General features: G+C 43.9%; 1 protein-coding gene across 6 annotated transcripts in view; it reads left to right on the top strand.

The window, feature by feature from the left end:
• LOC109858017 (serine/threonine-protein kinase 26) overlaps positions 1 to 16,514 on the top strand; it is a 97,447-nt gene that overhangs the window by 53,453 nt on the left and 27,480 nt on the right. Inside the window, exons 1-3 of one of the 6 annotated variants that reach the window (XM_020434895.1) lie at positions 4,349 to 4,511; positions 13,268 to 13,328; positions 13,602 to 14,224. The exons of 3 other annotated variants lie outside the window; for them this stretch is intronic. In XM_020434895.1, the coding sequence (XP_020290484.1) occupies positions 13,916 to 14,224 (309 nt within the window). In that variant the 5' untranslated portion in view covers positions 4,349 to 4,511; positions 13,268 to 13,328; positions 13,602 to 13,915. Of the gene's footprint in view, positions 1 to 4,348; positions 4,516 to 13,267; positions 13,329 to 13,601; positions 14,225 to 16,514 lie in introns of those variants that run through there. 2 more of the 6 variants (XM_020434894.1, XM_020434892.1) reach the window with 2 other exon arrangements.

A 16,514-nucleotide genomic window follows, 5' to 3' on the forward strand; every position in this document is an offset into this window, starting at 1 on the left:
TATCGGCGACCGATCTTTCGCGCCTGTGCGCGAAATATCGTTCCGCTTCATAATTCAGCTCCGTTAAGCCGCGACCTATTCCGCGGGACCCAGGTGCAAAAGCGTGTATCGTCCCGATGCGCCGGAATAAAGCCATTCTCGCCAGCGCGAGTCGACCGAAATTTACATCCTCGGTGCGCTCGCGGCACTCTGATCGTAATAACGAGAATAACACCGAGCTTCTCGCAATAATTCTCGTTCAACCGTTTTTTTTTTTATTTTTTTTTATTTTTTTAATACGCTTGTGTATTCACAGCGGCTTTCAACTTCTCTCGTTTAATCACCTCGCACACCGCGGTGCATTAATGCCTTCCGGAGGGAAAGAGCGCGGATTTTCCTCTCTGCGCGCAAGGTCTGTGTCTCGTCACAGAAAAAGAGAGGGAGAGAGAAATTCAACCTCCAAAAGACACGTTAGTGTGCATCACAGTGTACAGCGAGAACAATCGCACTTCCGATGATAACTGTAAGCGACTCCCAAGTTGTTTTGAGGATACGTGTGCGGTGTCATATTTTTAATCTTTTTTCGTATTACAAGATAAACGTTCCAATGATACGTAGACGAACATTGCCGAGCATTTATCACAGAAATAATTATTAAATATGTAAAAATTAAATTCTCAGTATTTTCACAATATTTTTAAGATGAGGTTTTAGATGATTTTCTTAACTTTGTGTATACAAATATACTTTGTTGTAATTATTTCTCTAATAAAACGGTGTGTCCACGGGCACTTTACTCGTTTTCTTTTACTCGATACGTCTACAGAAACGTTACGCCATAGGTATGCGTCAATATCACGATTATATCACACTCCGAATTTTAGACGACTAACACGAGATTAGATTTACTTTCTGCGAACGATTAAATTTATCTCACACTCGCACATTATAAGCAGATATCGTATGTCATTGCGACAGAGGAAATATTATATGTGCTCTCTCGACTCTTGGACTCACGTAAGACTTAATCGACGTGCGAGAACATTAATCGACGTCGCACTCATACACATCGAAGTCGGTCTATCGATAATCGCTTACACAGTCGGACACCCCCCGTGGAAACGCTGTCGAGTGCCATGAGTATGAAAATCGTTTTGAAATGGATCGCAGAACCAGACGCACGTCGGTATGTACAAGCATTTCTATAGAGAAATGTTGCAATCAATACTTCGTACTCAAGTATCGAAGTCACTTATCACGTCTGTAAGCGCGATAATATCGCGAAAAACGTCTCGATAAGATTTTAATTATTCATATTTTCTCTTTTATTATCGCGCATGCGCGTGTATTTTATAATTCCTTTAATTCGTGAGAAAAGAAGTTGTCGTCGCGGTAATAGCGCGATTTTTATGTGTCGAACAATGGTAATTCGTTGAATAATAATTCCGAGCGAAAGGGAGAGTATTTTCAGATTGAGAAATAAATTTTCTCATCTTGTTTTTCTTACATATAATAATTTTGCATTTATTAGAATACATATACATACGTTATAGACGCGAGCGTTTTCTTCGTTGCCGATCGCGTTACGGGCGGCGCCATGAAATCGATAACGCACACCCGTAGAGAGAGAACGAGCGCGGCGGGCGTGAATCGCGACGCGGATATAAAGGTGCCGACGGCTCTTATTTCAACGTGGGGACACACATGTGTATATCCGATCTCCCTTTCTCTCCCGTATCTCTGATATTATCGATGTAACACTCGTCTCTCGGGCACAAATCATCGGGTATCAGCTCGCGCGTCGCGAGCTTCTCTTCCACGAGACGACGGACGTGTGTTTTCGACTCGCCGCACAAACGCGAGCGAACATTCAATTGATCATATCTTCGCGCGCAAACGGATCTGCCTTCATCCATATTTATTTTTAAGGAGCATTACTAAAAGCACCGTCAACCGAGACGATAGCATCTCTCATTAATAATACATGGGAGACAATAAATCTCGGAGTTGTAAAAGGATCGCCGGACGGCTTCGAGCCATTTCTCGGAAAAATTTTGCTTCGTTGTGAGCAATTTTTCCCGCAGCAAATGTCCGATTGTTGGTTTTGTTCTGACGTTGTGATTTTTTGTATTTTTGTATTTTTTCTTTTTTTTTCTTTTTTTTGACGCATATACGCGTACGTATATCTTTTAATAAATAAAAAGAGCGCATGTTTATAATTTTATGGAAATACATCGAATACGAGCGTAGTAAAAATTTTTATTTTGCACAGTCGCGGCTGCGATGCGCGCGCTCGAATGTTGCGGTACCTATCTCATTTTCGCTCGTATATCAGTTGCTTCTCGTTGCGCACCTGTTGCTCATTACATCACACTGTACAGTTTCAATTTTTCACAAGTTCATTATTTTAGTTTTTTTTTTTTTTTATAAGAAACCCGAGTTGGGTATCAGGGAATTGTGTATGCGCGTTACTCGTCGGACAATTCGAATCCCGATTGTAATGAATCGACGTAATGATCTCTCTTCTAATGAGAGAGAAGTTCTCCTTTCACAAACTGTATATGTATATACATAAAAGCAAATCTGTGGCAATCTCGGTTAATGCTCGCGTTTGTTGCCGGGGAATTGATCGGGTAATACCGAAATAAATCGTGTCCAACTAAAGCCTGTCCCTGAACACTGCTCAGGCGTGGTACAAATCCGAACAATGAAACAGACATCGTCATCGACGTGACTTCCTGTTGTGACTTGTGACAAAGCCCCGTTTGCTCTTTAATCCACGGTAGCTGATTCCGTTCCACTTCTGGACTGTAATATTCGAACGTAATCTCGTCAACAGTTCAATCACACTCAGAAAAGAAAATATCGAGTGTTTATAATTACAAAACGTTATATGAAAAATGCAACAAGTTTAAAAATTGACGGAGCTGTATATTGTATATCTCGGATTTTTTTAACAAAGCAAGCCGTACGTTCGTTTGTTAATTAAAATAAAACGAAGAAGAAAAAAAAAGATCGTTTTTGGTTGACGTTCGTGCTTCTTATGCGTTAACGCATTTTGTCGAAAACAAAAATCCTCTTTTGTCGAGGACGAGCGCGCACAGAAAGGACGTAATTATGTTAAATTTACCGCAATTACACGTAAATGAGAAAACGCTCGTTGCCGTTGCTCTGGTTATTAAATCGCATTACACCACCGCCTACGTGTTTGAGTTATTAGGCGGAGGAAAGTGAAGGGGTAAAACCCGGTGCAAATTGAAGGAAAGTCTAGATACACATCATTAAATACGTTCCGTAAGTCAGCCCGAAAACGTGTAATTAACAATTCCCTTCGTATGCCATGCGAAATTCCGTGCGATCCTACGTGACAACTTCGCACGTAAATTTTCGCTTCCCCTTGACGTACGCGTCACCGCGCGACGCATGTATAATATTATTACTGTCGCTGCTTAAAATACACGAGAAAATGTACGTATGGTGCATGTGTACGCACATGTGCGTGTGCGCGCGCGCGCGCGCGTCGTGCCGTAATTTCACCGACTACTTTCTTTCCGCGTGCATCACACGTAATAATTACTGCCGCGATGATGTCGGTAATAAGCCGCGTACGTATTACGATTGCAATTGCCAAGAAACAATGAAAAATAATGCGTGCTCGCGCGTCGCAGAAAGAAAGTCGGCAAATTAATATTTATTACCTCGCGATCGCGCCCTTTCTCCCCTTCTTTTCCCCTCGACGAACGATAACCGTGCTCGAGTAAATTACCGGTGTCATTAAATTGAGACGCAAAAATGAGCCTCTGTGTATTTTCCTCGGAATGTTCATTATCATTGTGTTAAAATATCGCTCTGCGACATATCGAGTAAAACGATGCGATGTTCGAATACGATTACGAGTAGGTACTCGAGATATCGTTGAATGAGAAGATCGACGTTTTAGTATCAAATCAAAATTAACGTTTTTTTGATTCGCATCACGGAACACGTCATCAGTCACGTGAACATGTGTCATAATTTTTTTTACTTTCTAATAATTCTCGACAAATAATACAAATATATCATTCTATATTAAAAAAAAAATATATCGCCATTTTGGATTCGAATTTTCGCTCAAAGTATTTTCGCGAGTTTTTAAGTCAGAAAAGTGTTCTCGTTTGTTTTGCATAATTGAGATATCGCGCGCACACACACACACACACATACAACATACAGATATACCTTGTATAGAGCACACCTACCGTACTTTTCTCTATACGCAGAGTGCCCACTTTGATTCCCCTACTCCAATCGCCTTTGGTGTCCCACGACGACGGCGAGCCAGTCTCTCCCGCGCGCCTTTCTTCGCGCTGCTCCGATCCGCGTGTCAGTTCGAAAGCAACCGCGGCGGACAATAGCTGACAACCGGTCAGCTGGCCCGATCTCTACGGTTCCTCTTCGTGAATATGTCGTACTTGTGGATACGGTGAATCGGCTAGAGGTATCGCGCGCGGAACAAATACGTACAAAAGTGATCGTTTTGTACAATCGTGTGGGTGCGTACGTATACATGTACACGACGAGAGCGAATGATGATGATGATTCGCGAATATTCTTCGTGATCGTCATATTTGTCAATAGTTTTGTTTCGCAACGTGTGCTGACGCCACACAGGAGAGAATGAATCTGTGCGATCTCGCAAGTTGCAATGGACCGCTGCGTAGTGTGGCAGCGGATCCTCATTGGTCCCTGAATTCTTTCGCTTCGATTTGAATATAATAAGAGAGCAAAAAGTAATCGAATCAACGCAACGATAATTTAAAACGTTTAGTGGATTACATATACATATATGTGTGTGTATATTAAAACTGCGCGCGAATGTCTGCGCGTGCGTGTGAGAAAGATACAGAAAAAACTGTTTGGCAGCAACTTTTTGCGACGTTGCACGTATCGAGGGAAATTAAACAAAATGACGATAATCGCGCGATATATAGATTTGTCGCCACATAAATTCGATGCTTAACGGTGTTGAAATAATTGTAAAATATGGAAAAGGAGGAGGAGGAGGAAACGCATTTTCACCGTTTGCCGACGGCTCTCGATCGCGATCGATCGTCTCGAAACGATTGAGCGAGCGGTGCTACTGGTATCGCAAGCGAAAACGCAATTGTAGATGCGGGAAGCGTTGAAAAAACGAGAACGAATATCCGGTTGATAAACGCGACCATCACAGGCGCAAAGTCGATGTGTGCGTGTGACATGTGTGAGAATTTTCGCGAACGCGCGGTATATGCTATCATGACAACAACAAAAACAACAACCAACAACACCGTTTGTTCACGCGAGGCTCCCGATTATTCTACTCAGCGAAACGATAACGCCACGGGGGACAATCCGTTAACGATTTATTGCCGTCAGTCAGTTTCGCGTAATGTCGCGCGTGTCCGGTCGTGAATGTGTCGTTGATCCGTGTGACGCGCGACGCTCATTATATTGACTGATTCGTCGCACGAAGTTATTGCTAATTTATATACGGAGTGTTAATTCATAAATATTCATACATATTCGCTCGTCGCGTTCGCGCTCCTTGAAATATATTTCCTATATTTATTTATATATTCTTGAAATATTTTCTATATTTATTCATACATTCTTGAAATATTTCCTATATTTATACACTGTCATTCTTCACAGCCATTAGTTGTGTAAACGTTCAACTTTTGCGGAATTTTAGATCATTTTTCGAAAAGTCGACATTGCGAACTTGAAAAATACGAAGAAAAACAGGCACAAAATTTTTTCCGCGTTTACTCTGAGACATCAGATTGTTTGCCGCGCTAACCGTGCATGCCGCACGTGTTTATTTGCGCGATATAATTAATGCCAACAGCTCATACAGATTCATTTGTGTTTCTTGCGTATTACGCGACACGGTCGGGTAAACAACTTGGTTTTAATATATCGTGGACATTCATTTTCCACTATCATCCTTCCTGGTAACCGGTATACGTCTTATGGTTTTCACGGGGGCGATCGTTTGTTTTACGCCCTCTCGTACAGACATTCGTATACGTACAACAGATATATGCGTCCGCGACTGGCAAATTGCCGCTGTGCTTCACGCAAACCGAAGCTAAGAGGTCATAAATTTTGAAACGAACCAAAAGCGTTACTCAGAACTCGGAGAGCGTAATATTCTCGCTGAACAAAAAAAAAAAAAAAAAACTATGAATTTCTTTCCATTGCCAATTTTTTTAATTATTACATAAAATCCTTTAATTAAATCTTACTTCTCTCTCTTTCTCTCTCGAGTCACCTCTTTCGGGTGCTATTTGTCTGTCTGACCAGGACGTTCCTGCGGCTAAGTAAGGTAGTGTGTTTTCGGGCACGGTAGGTTAATTCTCTCCACGGCGATGGCTGAGATATGTAGAGCATAAAACGGCCGATTCGCCTCGTCCGCGCCGCGTAGTCGAGGAAAGAAAGATAGGGAGCGAGCGGGAGGGGCTGCTCGAAATAATTATCCTTCTTCGGGCACGATTCTCTCCCGCGAATCCGTCAACGGGGATAATCGAGAAAAATCCCGCGGTGACGACGAACAGCTAAAAAGTAAATTACCGCGGAGTTCTGCGCGAAAATTATCAGATTTTCGCGATAAGTTGAGCGGCGGTGTGGCGGCAGCGGCTGCTCCTTTCTCGAACTTTGTCTTTAAAATTCATTCGGCATTCGTATATTACTCGCTCCGTTTTAAATGTAGAAAGCGTTCACTGTTACGGGAGTTTAAGCGAGAAGTTATTCGACCTCGAATTTTCGTTCGGATTAAAAGCTGATTGTTCGCGAGCTTTAGAAAAATTTTTTTTAACACGAACGCGATTTCTCGTTTCTTCTCGGAACGTGCTTTACCTGTTTAGTTTTCTTGTCGCGCGACTACCGCCACGTACTCTTCTTCGCGAGACGAGAATTTTCGAACGGACGGCGCTTTGTGTTTCGTCTCGTAAAAACGTGAGAAATGTAGCGAACAACAACGGCGGCAGCGGGGCGAGAGTTTTCATATTACAAAGGAAGCTGATTCTCGTAGGGTTTTGCCTCCGGAAATGAGTGAAAGTACATCCATTACTTAATTCCACGCTCGCTTTGCGACAAAACAAAAAAAGTGTTTTCTCGTCAATTAGCCGGAAAAACGTTCGGCGTATCGTTGTATAGTAGCTTTTGTCTTTTATTTAAACCGATACTGTACTTACCGATAATGAGAAATGTTTGTTTTGAATCGCATCTGTTCTGTGCGCGTTGCAGTGGAATTGGCATCGTTTGCACAGAATGAAGGTGAGAAACTCGGAATTGTTGACATTTCAATTTGCGGATGTAAATGATTGTTTCTTTTTTTTCACATAATATTTTCTGTATAAAAAAAAAAAAATTCTCCGCAGGAAAGAAAGTACTCGCGCACACATTTCATATAGAAGAACTTAAACGGTCATCGTTCCCTCGCACAAGCAAAACGCTTAATTGACCCGATCGGTATCTCTCGGGAATTAGAGAAACAGGTTTCCACCTGAGCGGTTCGCGTTTCTAATTAAAACACACACAAACACATACACATACACACACACACACACACACGCATGCGCGATCGTTCACCGAAAAATTTTCCTAAACGTGAGCGAAGCAAATTTCCGTCCTATTTCGTGAACTGACCGGTCGGAAACAAGTTTTCAACGTCGGGAAAAATCGATGTGAACTTTAACAGCGATTGGTCGCGCGTTTCGTCGGTCGTTGCCATTTCGACTTTCTGACTTTTTCTCGCGTTAAAAATCGATTGACTTGTCAACTCATTATAATTGCGGTTATTTGAAATCTGGCGTGTTGTATTATTTTTACAGCACATATTTTTACACCGCGCGTATCGTTAAATCTCTACCGGTTTTATCGTGACATTTGAAACGCTATCGGATACTGTTAACGATTTTTGTCTTGCACAAATTTTGCTAAAAAATACCGTTTCATAACGCGCTTTCCTGCATCTCGTGCGCGCAGTTTCGGACGGGGGGGAGGAAAAAAACAAAGGTGTCACGCTGCATTTGGCACGATCCCGCGAAATATCGCGCAAAAAAAGTCGCGGCATTTTCATCGAGCCGAGGAGAAACGAGTTTCGTCGAGGCGGCGATCGCGTTATCGCGTATCCGTCGCACGGGATGGCTGATTATCTGCACCGGCTCCGTTCACTTTCACTGGCCCCCCTTCCCCTCTTCTCGGTTGGAAAGAGAGAAAAGCGATCGAAGAGTGTACCCGGACGGAGGTGTTATATAAATTAGACGTTTTGCGAATTTTTCCGGCGCGCCGGTGCGTATCGAGATGTCGATTTTGTGCGATTAGAATTGCAATTTAAATCGCGACGACGACGACGACGACGGTCGATGAAATTATTACATGCAGAAATTGACGGGAACGGATCTATTTGCATACTCGCAAAAGCATACAATTTTATCTTAATGTTGACAGCCTGTTAAAAATATAGATTTTCATATCTGCTGAAAAATGTCTAATTTGCTTTTTATTCAAATGAGAAATTAACATTCTTATATTCCGATAAATATTTTTGCAATAAGACACAATTGCGCTTAATTATTTCTCGCAAACTCAGAAAAGAAGAAAATCTCATTTGGATTCTCGGTTTGCGCATATTATTACTTTCAGAGTCGCGTTTCTCTATTTGCACAGCATTTTCATAATTTCTGTTTACGTAATTTGTCTTGCTGGCATCACGATTTTTCAAAACACATATTTGCTCAGTAGTAGAGAAGCCAAGAGAGAGAGACACCTTTCTAAAGCGCATACCAAGAGAAACGGACGTGTTACCATGACATCTCTTGTGTGAGAGACGGCTCCTCGTCGTCTTTCGCACGACGAGTTGAATGTGCCCGGAGAATCCCTGCTGCTTGTCGTTTATCGATCGGTGCCGCATTGTGCGATTGTGTATCTTGGTAGCATACTGGATCCGCGGAAGCTCCTCAGATACACCTCGGGCGATATATATCCACTTGCGTAATTTTTACGTAGTCGGGTAGTCGGCATAACGGTATCGAGTTGCTGGCACTGCTATGAAAGCAGTACACAGTCGCGATCAGAATTAATGTTTCTTCCTCTCGGTGTGTGTACTCGGTTAGTTTTCCGAGCTCCTGTCGTTCGCTCTACGCACCGATGAAACTCTGGTCGGTCTACGACTCGATGCGCGTAACACGGGAAAATTCCGCTTTCCCTGGGATCGTGAGAAACACGAACACCGAACGGGAAGATCGACAAGCCGATTTTGTCCGGTTGCGCGTTTCTCTGGCAGATCTGTGTATCGCGATACGCACCGGATTTGGAAAGTTTCAATTCGCCGAAATGATAAATGTTCTTCCGACGGTGGTGTTGCAGTTGTGAATTAATAGTTTCGAAAGAGCCGCCGACGATAATATCGAAATTAACAACTATCGTTAACGATTTAAAAACAAGAACATCGACAAATATGCAAATAAGCAATACAAAGAACCTTCATTTTCTCGGGAAATTAATTTTTGAGAAAAAATTGTTACACAAAGTACTTGCATGCGTGCTCTCCCAAGTCCTCACCTTGAGCATAATTATTATTTTCGTATCTTGCGGCGAGAATATTATCGAGTGTGTGTATGGTTATTAAACGAAGTTTTTTACACACTTATTTCTCGAGACTGCCGTACGCCCGACTTTTTCTCCGGCTGGAAACTAGATTTCCAGCGTGGAAAAACGTAACATGCAAACCCGAGCACGGTATCCTAAACGGGCGAGATAATATTACACTCGCGCGCGCTCGCGCTCGTGCCCGCGTATTAAAAGAAATATCGGTCACTGACTTTCGCTCCGCTTAACGCGCGAGGAATACACTCGCGCATGCCTGTGTATTTCGTCTAGCTGTTCTTCTTTTTGCGAAACGCTACTACATCGCATTCGTTGCAGTTTGTGAGGAAAAAAAATTCGAAAGGGAACAATTATTATTCGCGTTACAAGAGAGGCCCCCCATTGGAGAAAGTGCGATGTCAATCTTTGTTGTGCAGATAATCTCTCAATAACACAAATTTTCAGCTCTCTCTCTCTCTCTCTCAGTCGTTTCTCTTTGTCATCAATCTTCGTTCAGCGGGGCGATAGATCGGCGCAAAGTAAAACGCCTTCCTACAGCAGCTCGCGTTGTGATCCTTTTTTGCGACGACAGTAATGCGCGCGCGCGCCGTAAAAAGAATCTACGCCGTGAAGGGACGTCAAATCCCACGGATCGCGCGGATCCTAATAAAGGCACGCTTTCGTATCCGCCTACGTGTCACGATTAACAATTAAACGACGATGTATGCAACGAATTACAAAAGGCAGTTCGCCCTGGACGTGTCATCGCGGCGCGCGTAGGAAAGTGCGTTGCGTTCGTTGTTCGCGCGCTCGCGTCGCATCGAGCAGCGTCTCTTCCCCGGAGTCCTAATTATTCCTCCGGAATAACGGACGTAGTCTTAGAAGCGTGTGTGTGGGACATACGTACGCGTCGCATTTGTGTGTGCATGCGCGTTTCGAAAAATCGTTGCGCCTGGTTACTCGGACGCTCCTCGCTTGTATCGTCTAACGGTGCATGATCCTCCGCGTTGGAGACATAATGCACGTTTTAGTATCGATGTACAGTAAGCGCGTCGTATATCCGGTTTCCTCGAGAATGAGAGAGAAGCTTCTCCATCTGTACATCGTCTGTGTATGCACGACGTACAACTAATCAGCACCGACGAGCTGGTTCTGAAAAAAATCAGCTTTTCATCATCAATCAATCCACATTTATCCGGAGAATATATCTTATCGCATGCGATAACATTATCGCGCGCGATGAGGAACAAAAATTCATCCGCCTGAGCATTTGTCTTTTACAAATTAAAACAAAGTCAGACTAGAAAAAATTTATAAATACAAAACGGTCTTCTTTGTTGTTGTCTAGGTGCACACAATTGATATACTTGCTAGTGTGTACACAAAGAGATGTAATCTTCGTGTATCAGCAAGTGCGATATACTTCCGCCGAAGTACTATTTATTTCTGTTTGATCCGGAGGGAATAGTAGCACGTCGCGAACGGTCCAATTATCCCCGTCGGTCTCTGTGCGAGAGAGAAAAAGAGAGAGAGAGAGAGAGAGAGAGAGAGAGAGAGAGAGAAAACGTAATGCATCCTTCCTTTGTATCTGGCGCATGTTACATTCCCATGGTTTCACTGGCCGCGCGGCGAAGAGACAAAGGCCAGGTTTCACGACGGTGACCGAAAACGAGAGTCCGCTTAGAAACGAGCAACGTTGAAAACAATACGCTATCGTATTTCAAGCGATTCATCCTTCGCAAAACGCCGAGAGAGCGTCACTCGGTATGAATTTAAAACAACCGACTTATGAGATATCTTTTGCCGGAATATATCTGGAAAAACGTGCGCGAAGTTTCGCTAAAAAAACAAAAAAAAAAAAAAACAATTATATAAATGTAAAGTTCTGTTTTTTAAATAGATAATTAAAAGTCTCTAATTAAAACTCAAAAGAGAAAAAAATTGATACGAAAGCTCGTTTTCGACTTCCCGTGTTTAATGTCGATTCAAACTTTCTAGTTCTTGAAGAAGGTTTGATATGTAACATCGCGGGGAATGTTTTAATTTAATTAATTACGGAATCGTTATAAGTAAGTAAACGCGCAAATGCGCGCCGATTCATTTATGTAAGAGTAAGATTTGTTGTGAAACTCTTTATTATATCGGCGCGAATGTATGTATGTTGCGCGTGTCGTGATTAAAAAAGCGTGAAAAAGAGTGAATGAACAGCCGAGCGAATTTCTAGACATTTCACGCGGTTATAAAGCGGAAAGACGCGAATCGCGAGAGTCGAGACTTCCCCTCGTCGGTCTCCGCTTTTTCTCCGCTTCCGTCTGCGTGTTGCGAGAGAGAGCCGGTCGCGAGTTAATCACCGTTTGACTACTCTCCGGATTTAATAACTCCGTGCAACCGACGGCACCGCGCTGCGTTATCGATAGTGCAGCGAACCCGATCTTCCAGTGATGGAATGATGGCGCGCTCTTTCCGGCGGAAGCTCCGCCGCCCTGAAAATTATTCGAGCGTGTCAAATCGCGTTCGCGTGATTGCGGGAAGCGGAGTCACGATAAACCGTCTGTTTTCTCTTCTCGCGATCGATATATCGGCCAACCGATTCATTTGCTCCCTTTGTCGACGTTGATCCCCCGACGCGATCTTTCGCCTCCTCCATCTCGTCTTCTACTCTCTATCTCTCTCTTTTTTCCTCCAGCAGCGATAATCCGAAAGATTACAAGACGCGACCGCCAATGTGAATATGAATGATGACTTTCAGGCCGAAGAGAGAGAGAGAGAGAGAGAAAAATAGAGAGAAGATTTTTTCCAGATCTGATACGCCCAAGATCCGGAGGTGTGATATCGTTCCGAGATTCGAAGACCAAGATCCCCGTTAATTTTTTATTATCTCTTTTATAAAAAGAAAAAGACAAACGTGTCTCCGTTTGATTTATTCTCGAGTGAAACGTAAAACAAAAACAACAGTTCTCAATACCGTGAATTCTTTACAAGTTTTCGCCACTCGATATGCCGGCCACGTGCCAAAATTTAATCGGTTCGCGTTCACACACCCAATCAGACTCGGGCCGTCCCCCCCGAGTGACCCGGATTATTATCGCGATTTCTATTTTTACGAGGACAGTTACGGCGCGCGTTGGCACTGAACTTGAAACACTTCCTCGCGATAGCGGAGCTGACTCGATCGCGCGACATCTTTAAAAGCTTCGTGTGTAATCCAGGTCGACAACACTGAAGGAAACTTTATAACTTCGCGGTGTATAACTTGTCTTTTTTTTTTTTTTTTTTTTGTGGAGCTTCACACAAAATACGGGGAGTTTTACGATTGCCGCATTTTCACAGTTGAATGAAACGCTTTTGCGCCAGCAGCGATAAAAATCGAGAAAGACAGTACGCTACTTCTTGCTGCCTCGTTGTCGCTCCGTTAGCGTCGACCGCGATGCCCGAACTCTCGAAAACGTCCGTGAAATCGATTTCGTTCACGAGGAGGCTCTCGAGAGCGGCCGTTCTTCCGGAGCTTCGCCAGCGGAAAAGAGCCACGAGGACGACTTCTCGGAATGATTTTTCCTCTCTCTCTCTCTCTCTCTCTCTTTTTCTCTCTTTTTCTTTTTGCACCGCTACATTTTTGCTGAACTCTCCTTTTTGCTGTTATGGCCCCGTCCTTTACCGGCACTTTGTTCTACTCCGGTAGCTTAAGCTGAACGTAACGAAGGACGACAGGACACGAATACAAAAAGAAAGAGAAGAAAGAGGTAATGGAACAGAAGTCTTTTGCCGGAAAGCGTCTGCCAATAGTAACGATTTTGTAGCTGCAGATGTTCGCTAACCTTTCAATAGTTCTATCCGCGAAGAACAGATCTGACGTTAATCACAATATTTCGCACGCAAATCCACTAAACACGTAAAAACAATTAAATCGTACCGTGAATATGTATCTAAAACATTTGTCGCACGGTATATCGCAACTTTGCGAGATCGATGAGTTTCACTGTGTGGCACAATTATAACACGTTGTTCAATTCCAGATATATAAATCGAACAATAACGATTTATCAAATAAAAGAATTTTAAAGTTTTATCGTACATGTTTCCTTGAAAACTGCAAGCAAACTCGAAAACTAGTTTCGAAACACAAATGCGCGTTTCGAGGATGAGAGCTGCTCGTGTTGTGTCAAGGACCACGATAATAACCACGAGTGGAAGTGCAGTGCGTTGACGTGGCTTCCTTTCTCAAGCCCGTCATCGGTGTTATCTCGAAAGAAACGCGCAAGCAAGGACGAGACGCTCGTAGCAGGCAGCTTCACAGTCATTGCGAAAAATCGAAAGAAAATAAATAAAGATGCGAAACGGCGGACAAGCGGCGCAACAGACGGCGATTATGACGCCGCCGCATCTCAACGGCTCGGCGCAGTTCATTTCGGGCGGCTATGTGACCGCGGGATACCTGCCTCGCCAGTCCTGGACCCAGTTTCAGCCGTCGCAGCATCCGGCCAGCAGGAGCGGCAGGCCTTTATCGCTACCGCCCCCGCCGCCACCCTCTCGACGGGAGAACCAGAGATCGTGCAACGGCGGTTCGGCCAACGTTAGAAACACATCCCTGCCGCACCACAGAGTAGCAGCAGCCACCCACAGAAGTACCACTCCTTCGGTGAGTTCAAAATTCTCGAAGACGACGCTCTGAGAAAGGGTCTCGCAGCATCTCGAGCATCCTCGAGCGTAGCGCGGAATTTATCTGAGAATCTGAAAAAGCTTCACCGAAAAAGAGAGAGAAGAACGATGGCAAATAATCTATAAATAAATTTACTTAAATGAGATCGCGGAGAGGGGTCGAAATCGAAAGATCGTTCGTTGATAAGTAAAGGTTGTAAAAAAAAAACAAAAAGAATATACGCATCGAAAGAAGTCTACTTTTTCTCCCTCCCCTTTTACGAACAAAGCGGGCGTTATATAAAGCGGCGCTTTAGCGCCGCGCGCGAGTAGGAAGTGCTTCGCTCTTCGGATCGTTATCTTTCCGGTTGGCGGTTACGCGGTAGTACTTTATCGGGTCGCGTAAAAGGGGGAGGGAAGGAGGAGAACGCCGCGAGAAATCGGGAGCATTTTGGTGGCGAGACGTGGAAGAACACGAGAAAACGAGCGCCGCCAACTCTCGTCCCGTCCTCTCGTCTCGGGAGAAGAGTTAGGGAGTTTTCTTGGAGTTCGGCCCAGCAAAAGCCACGATTCTCGGCGAAGAATGCTTTCTCAATTTCGAGATCGCACGAAAGGGCGGGCAAGCATCGATCTGCATTTACGTGTTCGTGTGCGTCGCCCGGAGTGAATCGAAATCCGCGAGGAGAGGGAACGGAGTTCCCGGAAATGCACCTAAAGTAATCTATAGAAATTCTATCGACGTCCGGCGGACGGCCACGTGTTCTCTCATGGGAAACGGAATTTCGATCGGTTGGTTGCCGGACTGAAACGCGCACGACCCTCGTAATCCCTTTGGCGAGAGTCAAAAAGAGCGGGGGTAGAGGGAAGAGTAGGAGGGAAATCTCTCTCGAGACGGTCCCCGAAGTACGATTTGCAGAATGGATTCGCGGGGAATCGCCGCAACTACAATCCGCCGTTACGCGGATATCATCATCCCCGGATATATAAGGGATGAATTGTGAAGAGCGATTCGCTGTGAATGTTATATATATATATCTTCGCTTTTGGATGTTTACAGTCAATTGTGAGCGCGTTAAGAGAGAAAGCGGCAGATACTCGACTATCGTGTGAGCGAGTTGAGATTTATAATGTTGCATGCGTGCTCTCGATGTTGAAAATACTCGGTGTCGAAAACGAATCGCGAAATCTCGAACAAGCGATATTTCGCGCGGGGGAATACGGAACGAGAAACCGATGTGTTAGGCGGTTAAAAGGGGATTCAATATTGCAATAATTTTACAGATAATTTGAATATTGTAAATTTGTTGAATATTTGCGAGGAGAGAGAGAAAGAAAGAGAGAGACTGCGTTGCGTATGGATTTAATAACAAAAGAGAGGCGCGGAAAGTTGGTGGAACTTGGTATTACAACTTGTGGCGTGTTCGAGAACTCATTGGATATTGACTAACGCTTTAATAGTGTATCGGATATGTTTCGTAACAAGCGGCTTAATTCAGCGGCTAAGCCGATTGGTAACGAGCGCGCGCGGATGATGCACACAAACCGAGAGAAAGAGAAAAGCGAAGGATTACGTGTTCAGAAAAGCGCGCGCCGCGCAAAACAACTAATCCCTTATAAAGCGTGTAACGGATATTTTGCGCACAAGAATGTTGGAAATGATATATATGAACTGTGACGTTTTTTCATTACGTCGATGTGAACAAAAAAGCGTATCACGTTATCACGGTAAATATATCGTCTTGCGAAATATATTTGGACAATTTTAAAATTATAAATTGAAATTGACTCGCATCTCGGTGGAAAAGCGGTGAACAATAGATGGTATCTGGAACGCGCGCGCGTGTAACCTATTTGCGGGTTGATGGTGTTGCGCGAACATACGGTATTAGGGTTTGATTCTCGCGTTCATGCATATTCTATAGGCGCTGACGCGTACGTGCCTGGCTGCTAAAAATTCTCAATTTTCAACGTTTGTAACGCGTCTCTCCGCCTATATAAATGTATTTGCGCCTTCCCACCGCTTCGATGAGATTCCGAGAGGAAATGATTTCGTCTCGTATCGAGACTGCCCTTGTAGGAATTGACGAACGGCCCAGTATTGGGTCAATATCGGCAAACGAGGCTCGATATTGGTACAACAGTAGTAGCCAGTACTGGGCGAATATGCTTAATGATTAGATCGAGCCAACGCTGGCTCTTAAGCTCGGCACGATACTTACTTCCGAGATTGGTCAGATATGGATTTCAAGTATTGGCACAATGTTGCAATTTTATACTAACAAGACAATCTT

This window comes from Pseudomyrmex gracilis, unplaced genomic scaffold (assembly GCF_002006095.1).
Source record: "Pseudomyrmex gracilis isolate BER0280 unplaced genomic scaffold, ASM200609v1 scaffold_180, whole genome shotgun sequence".
Classification (NCBI taxonomy): Eukaryota; Metazoa; Arthropoda; class Insecta; order Hymenoptera; family Formicidae; genus Pseudomyrmex; species Pseudomyrmex gracilis.